Source organism: Telmatherina bonti (assembly GCF_933228915.1).
Source record: "Telmatherina bonti genome assembly, chromosome: 18".
NCBI lineage: Eukaryota > Metazoa > Chordata > Actinopteri > Atheriniformes > Telmatherinidae > Telmatherina > Telmatherina bonti.
Genome location: NC_136616.1, coordinates 9,636,892 through 9,658,804, shown reverse-complemented (window position 1 = coordinate 9,658,804; position 21,913 = coordinate 9,636,892). Strand labels below are relative to the sequence as shown.

At 40.1% G+C, this 21,913-nt stretch overlaps 1 protein-coding gene across 2 annotated transcripts; it reads left to right on the top strand.

Annotated features, from left to right (window-relative positions):
* Nucleotides 1-744: 744 nt before the first annotated feature.
* On the top strand, nucleotides 745-12,062 carry tmem185 (transmembrane protein 185). 2 transcript variants are annotated; one of them, XM_079257604.1, is made up of 8 exons: nucleotides 786-854; nucleotides 2,865-2,961; nucleotides 3,668-3,844; nucleotides 4,110-4,317; nucleotides 5,988-6,071; nucleotides 7,420-7,596; nucleotides 7,715-7,838; nucleotides 10,661-12,062. In XM_079257604.1, exons 2-8 carry the CDS (start codon nucleotides 2,879-2,881, stop codon nucleotides 10,909-10,911), a joined length of 1,104 nt encoding a protein of 367 aa, XP_079113730.1. In that variant the 5' UTR covers nucleotides 786-854; nucleotides 2,865-2,878; the 3' UTR covers nucleotides 10,912-12,062. The 2 variants fall into 2 exon arrangements, with proteins under 2 accessions (XP_079113731.1, XP_079113730.1); XM_079257605.1 differs by lacking the exon at nucleotides 2,865-2,961 and having other exon boundaries at nucleotides 745-854.
* Nucleotides 12,063-21,913: the final 9,851 nt, after the last annotated feature.

Below are 21,913 nucleotides of genomic sequence, written 5' to 3'. Positions count from 1 at the left end.
GTGTGTGTGTGTGTGTATATGTATGTATGTATATATATATATGTGTGAATAAATCTACAAGAAAGATCAGAGCAGACTGTACTTCTTAAGGAAGCTGAGATCGTTTAATGTCTGCACCAAGATGTTGCATATCTTCTATAATTCTTCATTCATTCTTTGTTAAATGTAATGTCTTCTCCCCACTTGTTGTCTCATGATTGTCCTTTGTGCAGTACAGTAAATCCTCCAGTGCTCTGCTTCGTTACTCATATATGCTACACTTTTTTTCAACTTCTACTTTTTAATTCTGTGTTGCCTCTACTGGGCTCTTGGTGTGTAGGAATAATTCTAATAATAATATCATGATAATTCTAACAATTCACTTGCATTCACGAGATTATTCACTGTCAATATTATTTATCAACCAATTATGTAGAAAAGTGGTTTTTTTTTTAGTTTTTTTTTTAGTGTGTAATATATACGCGTTGTTCCACAAAAGAGTTTTGTGGGGAAACTACGTTGACGCTGCAGCAAAACTCGACAGCGGAGACCCATCCAATATGGCGGCGACGCTGGTTCACTCTCCAGCGCTCAATGAGGCGTCTACGTATATATGATGTCCATGGTTGCCACCCACCATCCCGACAAAAGACGACAGACGTCATTTCCTACGGACGAAAATTAAGAAAAAAGAAAAACAAAAGACGTCTGGTTTAGAGAGCTTGTGACGAAGCGAAGCACTGAAATTACGATATGTAGCGTTCACATTAGGCGTTGAAGTAGCTCGTATCACCGAGAGAAGTAATGTTTGGTAGTTAAACCAGTTTGGTCTTCACCATGAATTTAAGAGGACTATTTCAGGACTTCAATCCAAGGTAACGTTAGCTACGTTAGCTGTAGCTTCAGTCATAGGTTGGTATTGGTTGTTCTCCATCGGTATTTTGTCGGAGGAAAAAGAAGAAAAACCAAAACCCGGTTGTCTCATACTTGTGACGATGCCAACTCTGATTTCGACCGGTCTGTGAATAACCGGTCTATGTAAAAATGTAAGAATAACAGAAACTTATTGGGATGCGGCTGCAAAAGGCCCGGCTTAAAAAAAAATTAGCCACATCAACATAACATATTTATAACTAGCTGTACGTTTCATACTGTTAAAAAGTCTAAATGCTGCTATGTAATCAGTCAGTTTTCTCACTTTGCAAATGGTAGCTATCAATCTTATGAAAAGATTAGAACAAACAGCTGCCACCATGAATGAAGTACCAGTCTCAGCGGCACGACTAATTCCATCTTCGGGCTGTAAAACGCTTAAACAACAACTTCAAAACTTGAATATAAAGCTGTGAAATAGATTAAATTTATTAACTCATGGGGGCATCTTAAATCCAAGTAATCCATAAAACATTTTAGTCGCTAACAAATGTCACAGTATAGATATTGTGGGCCATGGGGTGGATGTCTGAAAGATTCAGTTTTAAAGGTGCTTCAAGAACATGTTAAAGCTCAGGTCCAGATCATTAGTATCAATGGCAGCATTTACTTCTAGGGGGAGTGGTTGTTTACCTTTCTTGAGTAAAAAAGGAAAGATCTTAGAATTACCCATTTAAGCACACATCTGCTAAAAGGTGGAACAAGCAAGTGAGACAAATGACAGAATTTTCTCATTTTTGTCTGTTAGAAAATCTTTAGAAGGTTAATTTTGAGACAGCCTTTCTCTGTTGGAGATTTTGTTTTTGTCTCTCAGCAAGTTAAACATTTTGTATGTTTTTTTTTTTTCAGTTTGGGACATTTAAACCCTCAAGTTTTGGATGTATACTCGGAAATGCACACTTTCTGTTTCATAAATGAACATGTTCTGATTCAAATGCACACTCAATCTGGATGAATCCCTGTAAAACTGCTGTTTTTTTTGTTGTAAACAAAGTGGTTGCTGCAAACCAGTTAGAGGTGGAGTTTTCACCAGTTGGGCAGTGGCGCTGGCCATTTTACAGAAGCCATTGACAAAACAGCATTTTTGCCGCTGCAGCATTTGAAGTCACAAGATTGGCAATTGCCATTTGCAGGTTTTTGATCTCTGCGTCTCTCAAAAGCAGTAGCTCTGTAACGGGTTTAAAAGTGTGGAGAAAATGTGAGGAGCCATTTGTAAGGATTATTTTGTCAGATTTTCAGACCGATGAATCCGTCAATCAGTCATAAATTTGATTGACAGATTAATTAACCAATCATGACATTCTTTGACCTACGACATCAGAGGAGTCTCAAAACTCACCGCACAGATCTTTCTCACAAATGCAGAGATGTTCACAAATAAGAAGCAGGTTGTAAATGCACGTTCAGCAATTCATATGGTCTGTGAATATGTATTAGTGTACATCTAAATTATACTTGTGAACCAGAGTGTGTGCATTTCTGAAGAAGATAGAGTGCATTTATAGTAAAAGCGTGCATCAAAATTATATTTGTGAATCAGGGCATTTTCATTTGTGAAACAGAAAGTGTGTATTTCTGAGTATTGAGACTGATCTAGCCTCATAGATGTACTTAAAGTGGAACTATTATGTGCATTTCAGGCTAATTTATTTTTATTTCTGAGCCCAGAAGGCCTGAGATTGATCGAGTTATTACCACAATCGCTTTATTTACTTCAGACCGACCCTCTCCATAGGCTGTCAGATCAGCCTGTGGGCAAAACAAGTGGATTGAGCCCCGCCTCCCGCCAGATATAAGTTGCCACTGATTAGTCAGCTGCCACTTCACTACATCGGGAGCGCGAACTGCAACTGCTTTCGCCGTCATTGTAACATATCTCATAAACAGAAGGATTAGGCTAATATAAACTCAATAAAAAAAAAAACTAAACTAAATACAATGTCAACACATAGCATTACAGCCCTACATGTTTGAACCTGAATCAGAGCCTGAAAACGAAGTGGAAAACAGCAACCCACAGCAACGAATGCAGCAGGATGTCTCTCTTTGGTAAACTCACCAGCCATCGTTGGAAATAACTTTATCCCACGTTTTCCACCCACCTGATGTATTTGTACATGCCCTTGTTAACCAGTAGAAGGTAACCAATCACCGAACCTTATACCCCAGGACGTCACAAGGATTTCGAAGAAGAAAAAGTGCTCTTAAAAAGGCGCGTTTTTCGTCGCCATGGAAACTGAACAAAGAGAGTACTGGAACTCAAACATGCGTTTAGGTGATAAAAAACAGTGCCGTTCACATATCTGATGAGGATTCAACACTGAAACACTGTAGAAAGCTCAGAAAACTCCAAATACCATAATAGGACCCCTTTAAGATGTACATTATGAACAGTGTTTGATTAATTAAATTGATAAGTTAAATAAATAAAACATATGTGTAGATGTTGTTTTTCCCCCCTTGTGTTTCAGGGTTTGTACGTTTTTTTTTTTTTGTTTTTTTTTTTTCTTTTTCTAACATCGGCACATCTGTCACTTTGCACACTTTGCAAATAGTTAGTGTTTTTCTTATAAGCTGTGCGATTATTACTCACTAAACCAAGCTTTTTAGATCAATTTTCAGGCTTAGCTTGAACTACTATGGTTTTACATTATAAGATTTATCATATTTGTAACAGGCAAAGTTTCTGCTAGACACATATACAGTATTTCTTTGCTGCCAAGGTTTAAAAATGTCTCCCTTGTCTTTGTTTCAGTAAATTCCTCATCTACTCTTGCCTGCTGCTGTTCTCTGTGCTGCTCTCCTTGAGGCTGGATGGAGTCATCCAGTGGAACTACTGGGCTGTATTTACCCCAGTATGGCTGTGGAAGCTGTTGGTGATCATCGGGGCCTCTGTTGGCACAGGAGTGTGGGCCCATAACCCCCAGTACAGGTGCAATGAAACACATGCTGACATTAATGGTACACGGATGAGTCGGAAATAAAACAGCTGCTGGTCTTCAGCTTCAAGTTGTCATCCAATTTATTGAGCAACCTTTGCATTGCTTTTTTTTTTTACACCAGATTTATTTCAGGAGTTTGTTACTTTTGTGCAAAGAGAGAATTAAAAGGCTAGAAAGTTTGACACTGAAAGGCGGTGCTTTTTTTTTTTTTAACATCATTGTGCTGACTTTTTGTTGTTGTTGATCCTTTCCAAGGGCTGAAGGGGAGACATGCGTGGAGTTCAAGGCTATGCTTATAGCGGTGGGACTCCATGTCCTGCTACTGATGTTTGAGGTGTTGGTGTGCGACCGCGTGGCCAGAGGCAACTATTTTTGGCTTCTCGTCTTCATGCCTCTCTTCTTCGTGTCACCTGTCTCTGTAGCAGCATGTGTTTGGGGTTTTCGACATGATCGCTCACTTGAGGTAAAATCAGAAGTGGGGATACTGTGATGATGATTCTTTTCATGGTTTGTGCTCGCTTGCATAGAAAACAAAAGTGTTCTATTACGTTTGAAAATTCCTCTGCACAAAATACACAAGTCACTTTGCAGATTATTCATGTCAATAATCTGAAAACTTACAGCCAAAAGCCCCAAAAAAAAAAATCAGCAGAGAAAATTGTATGTTGTTTTAGAAACAGCCAGGGACTTAAAGGCTCAACGTTGGCCAAGAGAAATAGTCAAAATTCCCTGACATACTTTTTTGGTGACCACACTCAGGTGTGGCATAGTATTGTTGTTAACTGTTGCCCTCCCAGGGCACAGTGAGTTCAGGGTAGTGTGAAGAACTCCTTGGAGAATGCTAAAGCAGAGGAAAGTAAGCCTGATGCTCCCCTTTTCAGTTCAGAGCTAAGGAATCAGTGGCAGGATTTAGAGCCCTCAAGTAGGGCTGAATATTAAATTGTTTTGAATCAAAATCTGAAATAATATGTCGCATTTAGCTAAACGCAAAGTACCATGATTAATTTTATTGATAAATGGCGCCTCATTCAGCATCCACAAGTCCACTCCTTCAGTAATAATTCTTGTCCTCTTTCTTGCGCTACAGTCATTTAAACATCACGTGACACCGGCACATTTAGCTGTCGCACCTCGCATTTTCAGAATTTGTCAAGCACTAATTTTTTTTATTATTGACTGAAATGTTATTCGCTTTTGGCTTGTCCCTCTGAAGGGGTCACAACAGAAAATCATCTCACAGTAGAATTGGCACATGTTTACACTGGTGACAAAACCCCAGACAACAGACAGCTGTCCAATTTCTGAAATGTCCTAATTAATAATACTGTTTTACTGGGTCAAGTCACTTTAAGTATTTTAAAAGTTCAGATCACAGATAAGGTGTGGACATTTATAAAAGCTACAACAAATATTGAATTCATTTTAAGCCATAATACAACTGAAATTTTTACAATGACGGTAGATTCAATTTGTTCAGGTACATTTTGAAGACATTGGACGTTGCCAATTCTAACCTCTCATGTATCCACCACAGTATTGTTTCCATCTCATCTCATGGGAGAATTTAAAAACACATAAATTTGTCTGATTTTCAGATTGTTGAAACAACATATTTTCCGACTTGCGTTCTCTCTTTGCAGCTGTGCTCATTTACATGTGCCTGCCTGTGTGTGGCGCATCAGGGAGAAACTCAGAGTGTGGAATGCAGAAAGCATGCAGATGAGGTGTTGTGTTGTAAATAGGATGACATCAGACTGTTCATGTCGTGCTGATGACTTTCGCAAAGGAGAAATCCTTCTGTGTAAAAACGATTATTTCAGCCTTGTTTTTAGGTGCAACTAAGTCAAGAGATTTCAATCAGGTTATAATGCTGATTTTAATAACGTTAGTTTGACTAATCTGCACTATACCTTTGTAGTTAATTGTTAAGCAGATCTCAAAACGCAGCCTCATAAAATGTCTGGTTGTGTGTTGTGGAAGTAAAATAACTGACTTGTACAGTTTACTATGAAGAAAAGCAGCATATTCAATCATGTTTTAGACCAAAAAATATTTAATGGATTATCAGCACAGTTTAATGGATTTAATTTTGGTAAATGTTCTTACATATCTTCCTCCTGTGTCTCTCCTCAGCTGGAGGTGTTATGTTCCGTGAATATCCTGCAGTTCATCTTCATCGCTCTTAGGCTGGACAGTATCATCACCTGGCCTTGGCTGGTGAGACTTCCAAAACATGTTTTGTAGTTCTCACATTCATCCCAGATCAATAGATACCAAATTAATTTCTCCTGCTTGTATCATGTGAAAAACTCCAACCACAAAAATGAAGTTTTCAGAGCTGTTGACTGTGAGGATTGTAATAGTGATTTGGGGCCTCATTTATAAAGCTGTCGCATACACAAAATCCGGTGTATACCATTTATAGTCAACGTTTGGGATTTATAAAAACACAACATGGCGGCAAAATGTCCCTATCTCCATGTTAACTCTGACCCTGCCGTACGCACAAAATATGGAGAAATGGAAAACGGCCACACCAACGGCAGAAAATGAAACCAAAGAAATTTAAAACATTTGTGCAAAATCAAAAATAAACTTTCACACAGAATGTTGTATATTAACGGTGTTTGCAAAAATGAAGAAAATGCATATTTGATGTTAATACTTCAACATGGAAAAAAAATCTAGATTTTCATAAAATATGTAGTAAGAACGTCAGTCACTAAAATATGTTCTAAAACGAAGGTGTTCCACAATAAGTCATACAGCAGCTGCCATACAAATAGAGATCTAAATAATTGCAAATTAAATGACGTGGTCACCATGCAAAATTGCCCATCATTAGGCTGTGATCAGGGTGTTTCCCCCACCTGCAGATGTACAGAACATGAAGTGATGGTTGGATATAAAATGCACCCCAATGCGTAAAGGCAAACAGTCGCTTATCTGTCTCTGCTGGTGAACATGGCACATAGAAGACTCTGGAATTGAGCCTGGCACCTTCCAAAGGGAACTGACTGACAGGTCGGGGCTGCTCACTCCTTTCTCCAACCCACAGCACAGAGTAACAGAGCAATGTGCATCACAGACAGATACTTATTACTTATTTGCCTCACTGTTTAGTCATCGTTGCTATCCACAGTTTTATAAATGAGGCCCCTGGTGATGGTTTGAACGGAAAGTGTGTGTGTATTTGTGCACTTTTCCACACTTTCCACTCTTCATTTTATTATTGTGGCAGTGTTTCCCTTCTTTTGATTTGTTCTCTGAGTTCTTCAGATGCTGATTTTCTGCTGGCAACAGAACTACACCACTGTTGCCAGCAAGGAAACTGCAAGCATGCACATATCCAGGATTGGTTTCACCTGGTTTGAAGAATCCATGCCTCCTCATCCTGGTTGGGTCTGGGTGCACCCTATTAAGCCTGGATGATTTAGTTTTGCATTCAGTGAACACACAGCTAAACTATCAATCCTGGATTCTGGAATCTTACTTTTGTTCAACAGGTCTCTGGTCTGTTTCTTCTTCGAAAGTTTGCTAAACTCTTCCTGCTTGTGTCCTCCAGGTGGTGTGCGTCCCACTATGGATCCTAATGTCCTTCTTGTGCCTTGTTGTCCTCTACTACATCATCTGGTCGGTACTCTTTCTGCGCTCCATTGACATTATTGCAGAACAAAGACGGACTCACATCACCATGGCAATCAGTTGGATGACCATAGTTGTACCTCTTCTCACCTTTGAAGTGAGTTGTCTCTTGTTAAAACACTGCCTCTTTTACAAAACAGAAGCTTAACCAATAAAAGCCTATTTTAAAAAAGATTGATGCTACTTCCCATTTTTCTTTTCATGTTTCTCCTCAGATCCTTCTGGTGCACAAACTGGATGGCCACAATAATCTCAGCTATGTGTGTGTGTTTGTCCCTCTGTGGCTGTCCCTGCTTACGCTTATGGCCACAACCTTTGGACAGAAAGGAGGGAACCACTGTGAGTGTTTTAATACAGTAGTGTGGTGCTGGTGAGGCTTGATGCTGCTCGTCTGCTCCTTTTTTTTTTAGAACAGCTAACTTTATAAATACACTGCTCAAAAAAATAAAGGGAACACTAAAGTAACATGTTGCAGATCTAAATAAATGAAATATTTTTAGGAAATACTTTATTTCTATAGTTGAATGTGCTGACAACAAAATCACACAAATATTATCTATATATAATCAAAATCAAATGTATCAACCCATGGAGGTCTGGATTTGGAATAATACTCAAAATGAAAGTGGAAAAACACTCTACAGGCTGATCCAACTTTGATGTAATGTTCTTTAAACAAGTCAAAATGAGGCTCAGTAGTGTGTGTAGCTTTCGTCTGCCTGTATGACCTCCCTACAATACACATATATGTGTGTATATATATATATATATGTATGTATGTATGTATGTATGTATGTATGTATGTATGTATGTATGTATGTATGTATGTATGTATGTATGTATGTATGTATGTATGTATGTATGTATGTATGTATGTATGTATGTATGTATGTATGTATGTATGTATGTATGTATGTATGTATGTATGTATGTATGTATGTATGTATGTATGTATGTATGTATGTATGTATGTATGTATGTATGTATGTATGTATGTATGTATGTATGTATGTATGTATGTATGTATGTATGTATGTATGTATGTATGTATGTATGTATGTATGTATGTATGTATGTATGTATGTATGTATGTATGTATGTATGTATGTATGTATGTATGTATGTATGTATGTATGTATGTATGTATGTATGTATGTATGTATGTATGTATGTATGTATGTATGTATGTATGTATGTATGTATGTATGTATGTATGTATGTATGTATGTATGTATGTATGTATGTATGTATGTATGTATGTATGTATGTATGTATGTATGTATGTATGTATGTATGTATGTATGTATGTATGTATGTATGTATGTATGTATGTATGTATGTATGTATGTATGTATGTATGTATGTATGTATGTATGTATGTATGTATGTATGTATGTATGTATGTATGTATGTATGTATGTATGTATGTATGTATGTATGTATGTATGTATGTATGTATGTATGTATGTATGTATGTATGTATGTATGTATGTATGTATGTATGTATGTATGTATGTATGTATGTATGTATGTATGTATGTATGTATGTATGTATGTATGTATGTATGTATGTATGTATGTATGTATGTATGTATGTATGTATGTATGTATGTATGTATGTATGTATGTATGTATGTATGTATGTATGTATGTATGTATGTATGTATGTATGTATGTATGTATGTATGTATGTATGTATGTATGTATGTATGTATGTATGTATGTATGTATGTATGTATGTATGTATGTATGTATGTATGTATGTATGTATGTATGTATGTATGTATGTATGTATGTATGTATGTATGTATGTATGTATGTATGTATGTATGTATGTATGTATGTATGTATGTATGTATGTATGTATGTATGTATGTATGTATGTATGTATGTATGTATGTATGTATGTATGTATGTATGTATGTATGTATGTATGTATGTATGTATGTATGTATGTATGTATGTATGTATGTATGTATGTATGTATGTATGTATGTATGTATGTATGTATGTATGTATGTATGTATGTATGTATGTATGTATGTATGTATGTATGTATGTATGTATGTATGTATGTATGTATGTATGTATGTATGTATGTATGTATGTATGTATGTATGTATGTATGTATGTATGTATGTATGTATGTATGTATGTATGTATGTATGTATGTATGTATGTATGTATGTATGTATGTATGTATGTATGTATGTATGTATGTATGTATGTATGTATGTATGTATGTATGTATGTATGTATGTATGTATGTATGTATGTATGTATGTATGTATGTATGTATGTATGTATGTATGTATGTATGTATGTATGTATGTATGTATGTATGTATGTATGTATGTATGTATGTATGTATGTATGTATGTATGTATGTATGTATGTATGTATGTATGTATGTATGTATGTATGTATGTATGTATGTATGTATGTATGTATGTATGTATGTATGTATGTATGTATGTATGTATGTATGTATGTATGTATGTATGTATGTATGTATGTATGTATGTATGTATGTATGTATGTATGTATGTATGTATGTATGTATGTATGTATGTATGTATGTATGTATGTATGTATGTATGTATGTATGTATGTATGTATGTATGTATGTATGTATGTATGTATGTATGTATGTATGTATGTATGTATGTATGTATGTATGTATGTATGTATGTATGTATGTATGTATGTATGTATGTATGTATGTATGTATGTATGTATGTATGTATGTATGTATGTATGTATGTATGTATGTATGTATGTATGTATGTATGTATGTATGTATGTATGTATGTATGTATGTATGTATGTATGTATGTATGTATGTATGTATGTATGTATGTATGTATGTATGTATGTATGTATGTATGTATGTATGTATGTATGTATGTATGTATGTATGTATGTATGTATGTATGTATGTATGTATGTATGTATGTATGTATGTATGTATGTATGTATGTATGTATGTATGTATGTATGTAAGGTACGTACGTACGTACGTACGTATATATATATATATATACACATATATATATATATATATATATATATATATATTGACCAGTAGCTTTAGCTGCTTTATGTCAACCATTTGTTGTTTCTGCACTGTTAAGATCCACATGGTCCTAATGTTCCAACAGGGTGGTTCGGCATCCGTAAGGACTTCTGCCACTTCTTACTGGAGATACTCCCTTTTCTGCGAGAGTATGGCAATGTGTCCTATGACCTCCAGCGCAGTGAGGACCCTGAGGCGGTTGAGGATCTGCCCGTTCCAGAGCCGCCACCAAAGATTGCGCCAATGTTTCATAAGAAGACAGGAGTGGTGATCACGCAGAGTCCTGGGAAATATTTTGTCCCGCCACCTAAACTGTGTATCGACTTGCCCGACTAACAGTCGGTCGGAACCGAAGCAGCTGCTGGACTGTTGAATTTAAAACAACAGAGGGCAGCGTGCTTGGATTTTATCTGCTGACCTGAAGATTTCAGTTTCCCTCACCTAAACTGTGCACCATGCTCTGCAGGAGCAGTGGTTCAATGTGGTGATTGATTCACACTTTTCAGCTTAGTTTCTATCTATTTCGAGACTCTCTTCCTAAATCTGTCAGAAACAAAACAATTGACAAATTTACTTTTACCAGTAAGTGAAGTTGCACTGTGTTCCATACTACCAGTTGTAGACTTTCTTAAGATGAAGATTTTGAGATGGGAGTTGAATGTCTCAGATTCTTTGTGACCTTTACATCTTTATTGTGTGCTGCTGACACACAGCAGAACTGGGTCAAGGCTGCCTGGGTTTGTGATGGGGACCATTGACAAGACTGAGTGGATCACGGGATCATTGGATAGAGAAATTTTGAGGTAAAAGATCTTTTTTTTGGGTTTTGTTTTGTTGTTTTTTTTTTCTTAACTGCTGCCAGATCAATCAATGCAGTAATCCAAAATGTCCTCGATTCTCAGTGGAGGTCTCTTTCAGATGTTGAGATGGAAACAAAACTGTAGGAAAAACCCATTCCTCATTTGAGCCCCAATGACTGGCCTAAAACTGAATATCTAAAAGGAGCTGGGAAGTTCTGCCCAGAATGTCTGGGCAGAACTTCCCAGTAATCTGAGAAATTGTCCATTTATACTGTGTGATAATATTTGATAATAATTCTGCCAAATTTACAGAGTCATCTAGTGTTAACCAAAAGCATCATCCAGGCAAAAGCGTTGTTTTTGTTTTGGATGTTGTTTAGAATTCTTTTTATACCATGGTCAGTGATAATTCTAATGTCAACTGGGATGCATTATTTCATGTATACGCACACATAGTTTGGCAACTTAAATCACTGTCATATCACCCATTAAAGGCATAGCAATGTGTTGATCATCTAAATTTTGGTCAGCTGGCTTTGGACAGGTGAATGAGAGAAACGCACAACGCAGGGGTTTTATTTATTTTTTTTTTTAAAGCATAAAAAAAGGTTAACATAAAATTGTTCCTAATAGTTCAGTATGTTTAGCAAGTTTTGTAAAACAAAAGAAATGAATAAATAAACATTTGTTATAAAATGTTTACTGTGTGGGACCATAGTTTGGGCGGTTTACAGAACTTGGATCCATGCATTACGCAGTTTTAATGCACGTTGCAGAGTGCGAAGTGGTGTTTGGTTTTAATGCATGACCATTGCACGTTTTCAACCGCACGTTGTGGTATTTCTCTGCGAAGTGCATTGAAATGGTGTAATGCACTGCTCCTCGTTGTTTAATCTTTACATGTATCTCAATGTCTGCTACTCCATGGTGTTGGCTGCTCCAACACGAAGAGAAAAGCAACTCTGTATAGTGTGTGAGACATGATTTGCAAACAGTGTAAACAAATTTGTGTGTGACTGAGTACTTGTATGTATATGGCATGGTTTGTAAACCATATAAACCATTTTGTGTGTGTAACTTTGGGTGCTTGTAAAGGTATGTTGAAATGCACACACAAATATCTATAAATAACATGCACAAAATTTTTTTTTACACTTGCTCAAATTTTAAAAAATGCACAAACTGCAATATTTCATGCACAATTTTTCTTCGTCACAAATCAAATGGTTCACTGTTGAAAAAGGATCCTACGCAAACAAATCATTAAATACGTGTGCAAGAGTCACCTGGTACGTTCACACAACACTTCAGTTACACACGGATCAGTGTACAAATGATCAAGCAGTCTGAGGAAACACTGGAAAGTTTTTTCCTGGGTGATACAAAGATGCTTGGTCAAGTTTTCTTCCAGCTAAACCCAGCAACTGCCTTTTAGACCCAATTCCTACATTGCTTTTAAAAACATTTTATGGTTTCTTTTAGCCTAAGCTGTAAAACATGGTAAATAACTCTCCTTTGACGGGTGTCTTTCCATCTGCCTTTAAAATGGTGGTGGTGAGCCCCTTCTCCTTTAGATCCAAACATTCTTGGTAATTACAGACCTGTATCCAACTTACTATTTTTAAGTAAATTGACAGAAAACTTTTTGTGTTTTTAATTCAATTACACGAGTTCAAACAATGTTGAAAAATAGTCTGGTTTTAGGACAAACCACAGGACCGAGACAACCCTTTCAAAGATTGTTAATGACCTTAGATGTAATTTAGACTTTGAGAATCTTTCAATCATGGTTCTCCTGGATCTTGGTGCCCCCTTTGATACAGTTGACCACCAGGTTTTATTAAACACTCTTTTAAACTGTATTTAAATATTAATTCATGGATGTCAGATAATTTCTTGAGGCTTTAATTATCAGACTTGAAGATAAAAGGTCATTTCACGAAAACGTCACAATTTTAATCCTACTGTGTGAGAAATCTGGGTGTTTTATTTGACGCTGAGCTGAACTTTATTCTACACATCAGAAACAACTTTTTTTTTTATTATCTAAATAAAATCACCAGTCTGCCCATTTCGCTCTATTGCCAGCATGAAGATGCTGATGCATGCTTTTGTTTCAAGTAGATTAGATCATTTCTGTAGATTATTGTAATGCTCTCTCTGGTCTTCCCAAAAAGTCTATTTCAAGTTTACAATTACTCTAGAACTTAATGGCACGAGTTCTGCCGAGGACCAGAGGATGGGAACATGCTAATTTAAAAATAGCTGTATTTGCTCCCTGTGCATTTCAGGATTGATTTTAAGGTTCTTTTAGTCATTTATAAATGTTTTAATGGTTTTCAGCTTTCTTGTTTATCTGACCACCTTTTAAGATATAGGTCCTCAGGGACCCTGAGGTCCTCTGGTACCGGCCTCTTACATGTTCCTGAAGTGAGAACCAAAACTTACGGCGAGGCCTCTTCTCATCATTATATGGACTGTGGAACGGCCTGCCTGAGAACTTCAGGGCTGCAGAGACTATTGAAATTTTTGAAAAAGAGGCTCAAGACCCACATTTTTAGTTTAGCTTTTTAGGTTATCTTAATCTTAATCTTCTGGTTTTTAGTCTATGTAGGGATAATTTATTTGTTGTTGTTATTATTATTCTATATTATTTACCTTTTTTTTTTTTTTTTATTCTGTTTTGTCACTAATTAATTACTTAGATATTGTTCTTATGTTGTTCTTAGCTGTTCTTTGTTGGTCTTAGTTTTGTTTGATCTTTTTAAGCTTCGTTAATTCCAGTGTTTCCCTCATGGTGATCCTCCACATTTGGGGCTATGCTTATTCAGTCTGCCGGGTCATTGCCACAGGGAGGGCTTCTGATAGTTTGGCCCTTGCATTGCAGCCATTTGCCTGTGGAATGGACCTACCCCGAGTCTTGGCCGTTTCTATAGTTGTGGGTGGTCAGGCCGCTGGTGTGAAAGGATGCCCAGGATATTTTTCCCTTGCTGTGTGTCAAGCCAGGCATTTAGAATAATTTTCTGTCTCTTTAACCAACAAATATAAGATTGAATAGAGTTTTGCTGTGCAAAATAGGATTTGGGGGGTGTTTTCTGTATGTCTGTGTGAATGATTAAGTGTGTTCATATATCTGTATTCCTTGTTTAATATATGTAAAGTACTTTGTGTTGCTTCGTGTATGAAAGGTGATTTACAAATACTTTTTATTTGATTTGATTGGACTCCTTTCACACTGGGAGTCTCACAGATTCATGTGTCTTTGGGGCTTTTAGGGCTCATTGGAAAGCTAGGAAAACTGGATGTCAATTACAGTCTAGTATTTGTTTGTCTCTATGCTTATGTAGAGTTGGTAAAGATGTTTTTCTGTGAAGATGTTTTCTGTAAAGAAAAAAAAAATAGCTGAGTACAACTACGCTCAAAATAGCTATTTTTGAGGTTGAAGGTGTGCATAAAATATTGTAGTTTGTCTATTATTTAAATTTGTACATATATAAAACATATTATTTTTAGATATTTGTGCGACCGTTTCAACAGCATCTGAAGTTACACAAAAGATTGTTTGTACAGTTTACAAACCATGTCTTTCACTTACAAGTACCCAAAGTTACACACAATATATAGTTATACACAATAGTTTATAGTTTGCAAATCATGTACTACACACGCACATTGATGTTGAGTCAATTTTCTCTCCATACTCTTAAAAGTAGGTTCTAATCACCCTTTATATGTTCAAAAAACATCTTAAAGATTTAAACTATGTAAGCTTGGGTAAAGGATTAAAAGCATGTTTGTATCTCCAACCCTGGATTTGACCTTTTTTGGGAAACAAGAAGTTATTTATTGAAATGAATTGTCTTTAATGTTTTTGTGGCCATCAACCTGAAACCTTTGTTTTAAAGAGAAGAATAGAAATGGCACTTAGTTCAACCTGTTTCAAAAGAAGCACTGTTAAAGTTTATTTTTTCATTTCCTTGTTTTGTTTTGTTGTTTTTTTCTTTTGTGAATACTGCCGTGATTCAAGATTGGGACCAGAGGGTTGTTTGTACAGTTTACAAACCATGTCTTTCACTTACTAGTACCCAAAGTTACACACAATATAAAGTGTCAGTCCTCCACTCCAATTTTAATCCAGCCCAAAGTAGCATCTGAGCAGATGGTTAATTCTTATCTTTCAATTAAATCAATTGTATAAAATTTCTGTCTTCACTTGACTTTAATTGCAAACATTTTGCTTGTAGAAAAGTGTATACAGTGGCTCAAAACTCATACATATCAGCTTTATATAGTCAATAAATATAATTCCAGTGTCAGATTGCACTTTGAGTAACTCCTTAGTTTGTGTTAGTTATTGTATCCACCCTTCCTTTTGTGTAACAAACTCACTTAAAATGTCCAAAATCCTTTATGTTTTGTAATTTTTCCCCTCAGCTGTGTTTTTCCCCTGGTGGTAATGTATGGGATTAGAATGCTGCCACAATCTGAAACTGAAAGGATTCTTATCCCATCATAATGAAGCCTTTCTACAATCACTCAACTTTCTTATTGTTTTGTCTAAATATTTATTCTAAAGTTAAATGAAGAAAACAGTCTCTTCATACATTAGTTATTTCTGGTCGCGGAACAGTGGACCAGCTCTATACCCTCTTTGGGGTCCTGGAGGGGGCATGGGAGTTTGCCCAACCAGTCTACATGTGTTTTGTGGACCTGGAGAAGGCATTCGACCGTGTCCCCCGGGGGCTCTTTTCGGGGGTACTCCGGAATATGGGGTACCGGACCCCCTTGTAAGGGCTGTCCGGTCCCTGTACGACAGGTGTCAGAGCTTGGTCCGCATTGCCGGTAGTAAGTCGGATTCGTTTCCAGTGAGGGTTGGACTCCGCCAAGGCTGCCCTTTATCACCGATTCTGTTCATAACTTATATGGACAGAATTTCTGGCGCAGCCGAGGTGTTGAGGGGATCCGACTTGGTGGCCTCAGGATTGGGTCCCTGCTTTTTGCGGATGACGTGGTCCTGTTGGCTTCATCTGGTCGTGATCTCCAGCTCTTGCTTGAGCGATTCGCGGCCGAGTGTGAAGCGGCTGGGATGAGAATCAGCACCTCCAAATCTGAGACCATGGTCCTAAGCCGGAATAGGGTGGATTGCCCTCTCCGGGTCGGGAGTGAGGTCCTGCCTCAAGTGGAGGAGTTTAAATATCTCGGGGTCTTGTTCACGAGTCAGGGAAAGATGGAGCGCGAGATCAACAGACGGATCGGTGCGGCATCTGCAGTAATGCAGGCTCTGCGCCGGTCTGTCGTGGTGAAGAAGGAGCTGAGCCAGAAGGCGAAGCTCTCGATTTACCAGTCGATCTACGTTCCTACCCTCACCTATGGTCATGAGCTGTGGGTCGTGACCGAAAGAATGAGATCTCGTATACAGGCGGCTGAAATGGGTTTCCTCCGCAGGGTGGCCGGGCTCACCCTTAGAGATAGGGTGAGGAGCTCGGTCATCCGGGAGGGGCTCAGAGTAGAGCCACTGCTCCTACGCATCGAGAGGAACCAGTTGAGGTGGCTTGGGCATCTGGTCAGGATGCCTCCTGGACGCCTCCCTGGTGAGGTGTTCGTGCCGCTTATCCGGGGTTGGGTCGCGGGGGCAGCAGCCTAAGCAGGGAAGCCCAGACTTCCCTCTCCCCAGCCACATTTGCCAACTCTGCGGGGGGGATCCCGAGGCGTTCCCAGGCCAGCCGAGAGATATAATCCCTCCAGCGTGTCCTGGGTCTTCCCCGGGGTCTCCTCCCAGAGGGACGTGCCTGGAACACCGCACCAGGGAGGCGCAGAGCCCGCATTACTGCAGACGCCGCACCGATTAGTCTGTCGATCTCGCGCTCCATCCTTCCCTCACTCGTGAACAAGACCCCGAGATATTTAAACTCCTCCACTTGAGGCAGGACCTCACTCCCGACCTGGAGAGGGCAATGGTCTCAGAATTCGGAGGTGCTGATTCTCATCCCAGCTGCTTCACACTCGGCCACGAATTGCTCAAGCGAGAGCTGGAGATCACGACCAGATGAAGCCAACAGGACCACGTCATCCGCTAAAAGCAGGGACCCAATCCTGAGGCCACCAATTCGGATCCCCTCAACACCTTGGCTGCGCCAGAAATTCTGTCCATATAAGTTATGAACAGAATCGGTGATAAAGGGCAGCCTTGGCGGAGTCCAACCCTCACCGGAAACGAATCTGACTTACTACCGGCAATGCGGACCAAGCTCTGACACCTGTCGTACAGGGACCGGACAGCTCGTACAAGGGGGTCCGGTACCCCATACTCCTGGAGTACCCCCCACAGGAGCCCCCGGGGGACACGGTCGAATGCCTTCTCCAGGTCCACAAAGCACATGTAGACTGGTTGGGCAAACTCCCATGCCCCCTCCAGGACCCCAAAGAGGGTATAGAGCTGGTCCACTGTTCCGCGACCAGGACGACAACCACACTGCTCCTCCTCAATCCGGGATTCGACTATCCGGCGGACCCTCCTCTCCAGGACCCCTGAATAGACCTGACCAGGGAGGCTGAGGGGTGTGATTCCCCTGTAATTGGAACACACCCTCTGGTCCCCCTTCTTAAAAAGGGGGACCACCACCCCAGTCTGCCAATCCAGCGGTACTGCCCCCGATGTCCACGCGATGCTGCAGAGGCGTGTCAGCCAGGACAGCCCCACAGCATCCAGAGCCTTAAGGAACTCCGGGCAGATCTCATCCACCCCCGGGGCCTTGCTGCCAAGGAGCTTTTTGACCACCTCAGCGACTTCAGCCCCAGAGATAGGAGAGTCCACCCCTGAGTCTACCAGCTCTGCTTCCTCATCGGAAGACGTGTTGGTAGGATTGAGGAGGTCTTCGAAGTATTCCTTCCACCGACCCACTACGTCCCAAGTTGAGGTCAGCAGCTCCCCACCTGCACTGTACACAGTATTGATGGAGCACTGCTTCCCCCTCCTGAGCCGCCGGATGGTGGACCAGAATCTCCTCGAAGCCGTCCGGAAGTCTTTCTCCATGGCCTCGCCGAACTCCTCCCATGCCCGAGTTTTTGCCTCGGCAACAGCCGAAGCCGCATACCGCTTAGCCCGCCGGTACCCATCAGCTGCCTCCAGAGTCCTACAGGCCAAGAAGGCCCGATAGGACTCCTTCTTCAGCTTGACGGCATCCCTCACTGCTGGTGTCCACCAACGAGTCCTGGGATTACCGCCACGACAGGCACCAACGACCTTACAGCCACAGCTCCGGCTGGCCGCCTCAGCAATAGAGGCACGGAACACAGCCCATTCGGACTCAATGTCCCCCGCCTCACTCGGGACATGTTCGAAGCTCTGCTGAAGGTGGGGGTTGAAGCTCGCTCTGACAGGGGACTCAGCCAGACATTCCAAGCAGACCCTCACAACACGTTTGGTCCTGCCAGATCTGACCGGCTTCCTCCCCCACCATCTGAGCCAACTCACCACCAGGTGGTGATCAGTTGACAGGTCTGCCCCCCTCTTCACCCGAGTGTCCAAGGCATGTGGCCGCAGGTCCGACGATACGACTACAACATCGATCATCAAACTGCGGCTCAGGGAATCCTGATGCCAGGTGTACATATGGACACTCTTATGTTGGAACATGGTGTTCGTTATGGACAATCCATGACGAGCACAGAAGTCCAATAACAAAACACCATTTGGGTTCAGAAGGGGGACCATGCCTTCCAATGACTCCCCTCCAGGTCTCACTGTCATTGCCCACGTGAGCATTGAAGTCCCCCAGCAGAACAATGGAGTCCCCAGAAGGTGCACCCTCCAGCACTCCCTCCAAGGACTCCAGAAAGGGTGGGTACTCTGAACTGCTGTTCGGCGCATAAGCACAGACAACAGTCAGGACCCGTCCCTCCACCTGGAGGCGGAGGGAAACTACCCTTTCATCCACTGGGGCAAACCCCAACGTGCAGGCACCAAGCTGGGGGCTGATGGGAATGCCCACACCTGCTCGGCGCCTCTCACCATGAGCAACTCCAGAGTGGAAGAAAGTCCAGCCCCTTTCGAGGGTACTGGTTCCAGAGCCCAAGCCATGTGTCAAGGTGAGTCCAACTATATCTAGCCGGAACCGCTCAACCTCGCGCACAAGCTCAGGCTCCTTCCCCACCAGAGAGGTCACGTTCCACGTCCCTAGAGCCAGCTTCTGCAGCCAGGGATCGGACCGCCAGGGTCCCCGCCCCTTGCTGCCGCCCGGCTCACATTGCACCCGACCCCTACGGCTCCTCCCACAGATGGTGAGCCCACGGGATGTGGGGCCCATGTAACCCTTTCGGGCTGAGCCCGACCGGGCCCCATGGGCAAAGGCCTGGCCACCAGACGCTTGCTCTCGTACCCCACCTCCAGGCCTGGCTCCAGAGGGGGGTCCCGGTAACCCGCGTCCAGGCAAGGGAACATTCATGCCCAGGTTGGTCGTCATCATAGAGGTCGATAAGCCGTGCTTGGTCTGGTCCCTCCCCTAGACACCTGTTTGCCATGGGTGACCCTACCAGGGGCATAAAGCCCCCGACAACATAGCTGCTAGGATCTTCGGGACGCACAAACCCCTCCACCACGATAAGGTGATAGCTCAGGGAGGGGTGAAGTTTGAAACATTTGTGCAAAATCCAATATTGTGTTCACACTAAATAATGTATTTTAACATTATTTGCAAAAATTATGAAAATACATATCTAATATTGACACTCCAAAAAAATTTGGATAATGTCAACCAATAAAAATATTTTCTGAAATGAAGTAGTTCTACATTAGGAAAGCCAGTTCACCCAATAAGTTCTAAAGTAGCTGCCATACAAATGAAATTCTAAATTAATAATTGCAATTAAAATGTGGTTGCTGCACAAAATTGACCATCATTAGGATATGATTAACGTATTATCACCCCTCTGCAGATGTACGCAATGTGAAGCAATGGTTAGTTACAAAATGCACCCAAATGGGTAAAGATGCACAGTGGCTTATCTGTTGCTGCTGGAGAACACAGTGCATGGATACTCTGGAGTGAGCAAATTTTCAGAGGTGATGATCGTCACTGACAAGTAAGGGCTGCTCACTACTTTTTCCAACCCAGAGTGCAGAGTAATAGAACTATGTGTGCCACAGTGTGGTGTAGCAGCCATCAGACCAATGAAGCGCAGACACACCTGCAAAGGTGTGCAAGAGAAATAAAATGTCCCTAAATGGGAATCTGTCACGTTCACCAGAGACAAGTGCTGATATACATGACCTGAAATCAATCCCCTCATATTAGAACAATATGCTGCAGCATCTAGAAGTGATGCAACAGAAGAGGTAGAAAGTTCCTATTTATTCACAAATTTGTTTTTTTAGTGTCATTTCTGTCAGAGCAGTATTTATTTCCTCCTAACTCCTATACCACCTTCGTTTTTTTTTTTGACTATACGTTTATTAATTTTTAATTTTTACATATTACAATCTGCAATTGTACAGTATTGTACAGTATTGTAGTATGATTTTATACATTCCAGTATACAAGTACAATGACATTGATAAAGTAATAAAACAGCTTTACACCTCCTGTAGGAAATGACCATTATTACGTCTTATTAATGTAAATGCCAAATGGCTTACAAATTCCTTCATATACATCTAATTTATTTTTTAATAAAATTGAATTAAAATCTATAAATTTTCACTGTTGGTGTTTCAGTTTAAGTTCCTCTTGATACAGGTGTAACAAAATCATTCATGTGTCCAATGTGATATTCAAGAATAAAATAACCTTTATAGTATTGATCACTTCCATCCAGAAATCTAAGATAATGCTGCACTCCCAGACACAATTTATGAATGTCTTCTAAGCTTCTCCGCATTTAAAACATTTGTCAGGGATATTTTTATTGACTCTATTTAATTTGAGCCCTGCGATGGACTGGCAAGCTGTCCAGGGTGTACCCTGCCTGTCGCCCAAAGCCAGCTGGGATAGGCTCCAGCTTCCCCGCGACCCTGAATCAGATTAAGCGGTTTAGAAAATGAATGAATGAATATTTAATTTGACCGGGGTTATATACGTCTGCATCATCGAGTTATACTGATGTAGCTTTAAGCTAACGTTACCCAATTGTCCCTGGGTAGTTAACACATATTTGTTTACATTCATCTACTGATATGACCCCTGTCAGAACCATCTTCCATGATTCAAGTTTGGGGATTGTTGATTCAGTAGACCCGGATGAGAGCCAATTGAAGAATACTGATATTAATCCTTTATAATTGCACTTCTTAGTAATTAATTCCTCTAAAGAAGAAAGTGTTGGCTACTTTAAAGACTGGTTTTGCATTGATAGAATGAAACTTCCTATTTGTAGGTATTGAAACTGTTTTCTTCTGACACCAGACTTAGATATCTGTTCAAACAACATCGAGTTCCCTTTACAAAGAGATCACTAATTTTACTTCATCCTTTTCCAGTCCTTTTTAGTCCTTTTTCAGCCAAAAACTTAAAGCCCAAGTCCGTCTTGCCCAGTTTAGTGAA

Coding starts and splice junctions, on each gene's coding strand:
- tmem185 (XM_079257604.1), top strand. CDS start 2,879: ATGTTTGAACCTGAATCAGAGCCTGAAAACGAAGTGGAAAACAGCAAC. Junction 3,845..4,109: donor GCCCATAACCCCCAGTACAG/GTGCAATGAAAC, acceptor ATCCTTTCCAAG/GGCTGAAGGGGAGACATGCG. Junction 4,318..5,987: donor GACATGATCGCTCACTTGAG/GTAAAATCAGAA, acceptor GTCTCTCCTCAG/CTGGAGGTGTTATGTTCCGT.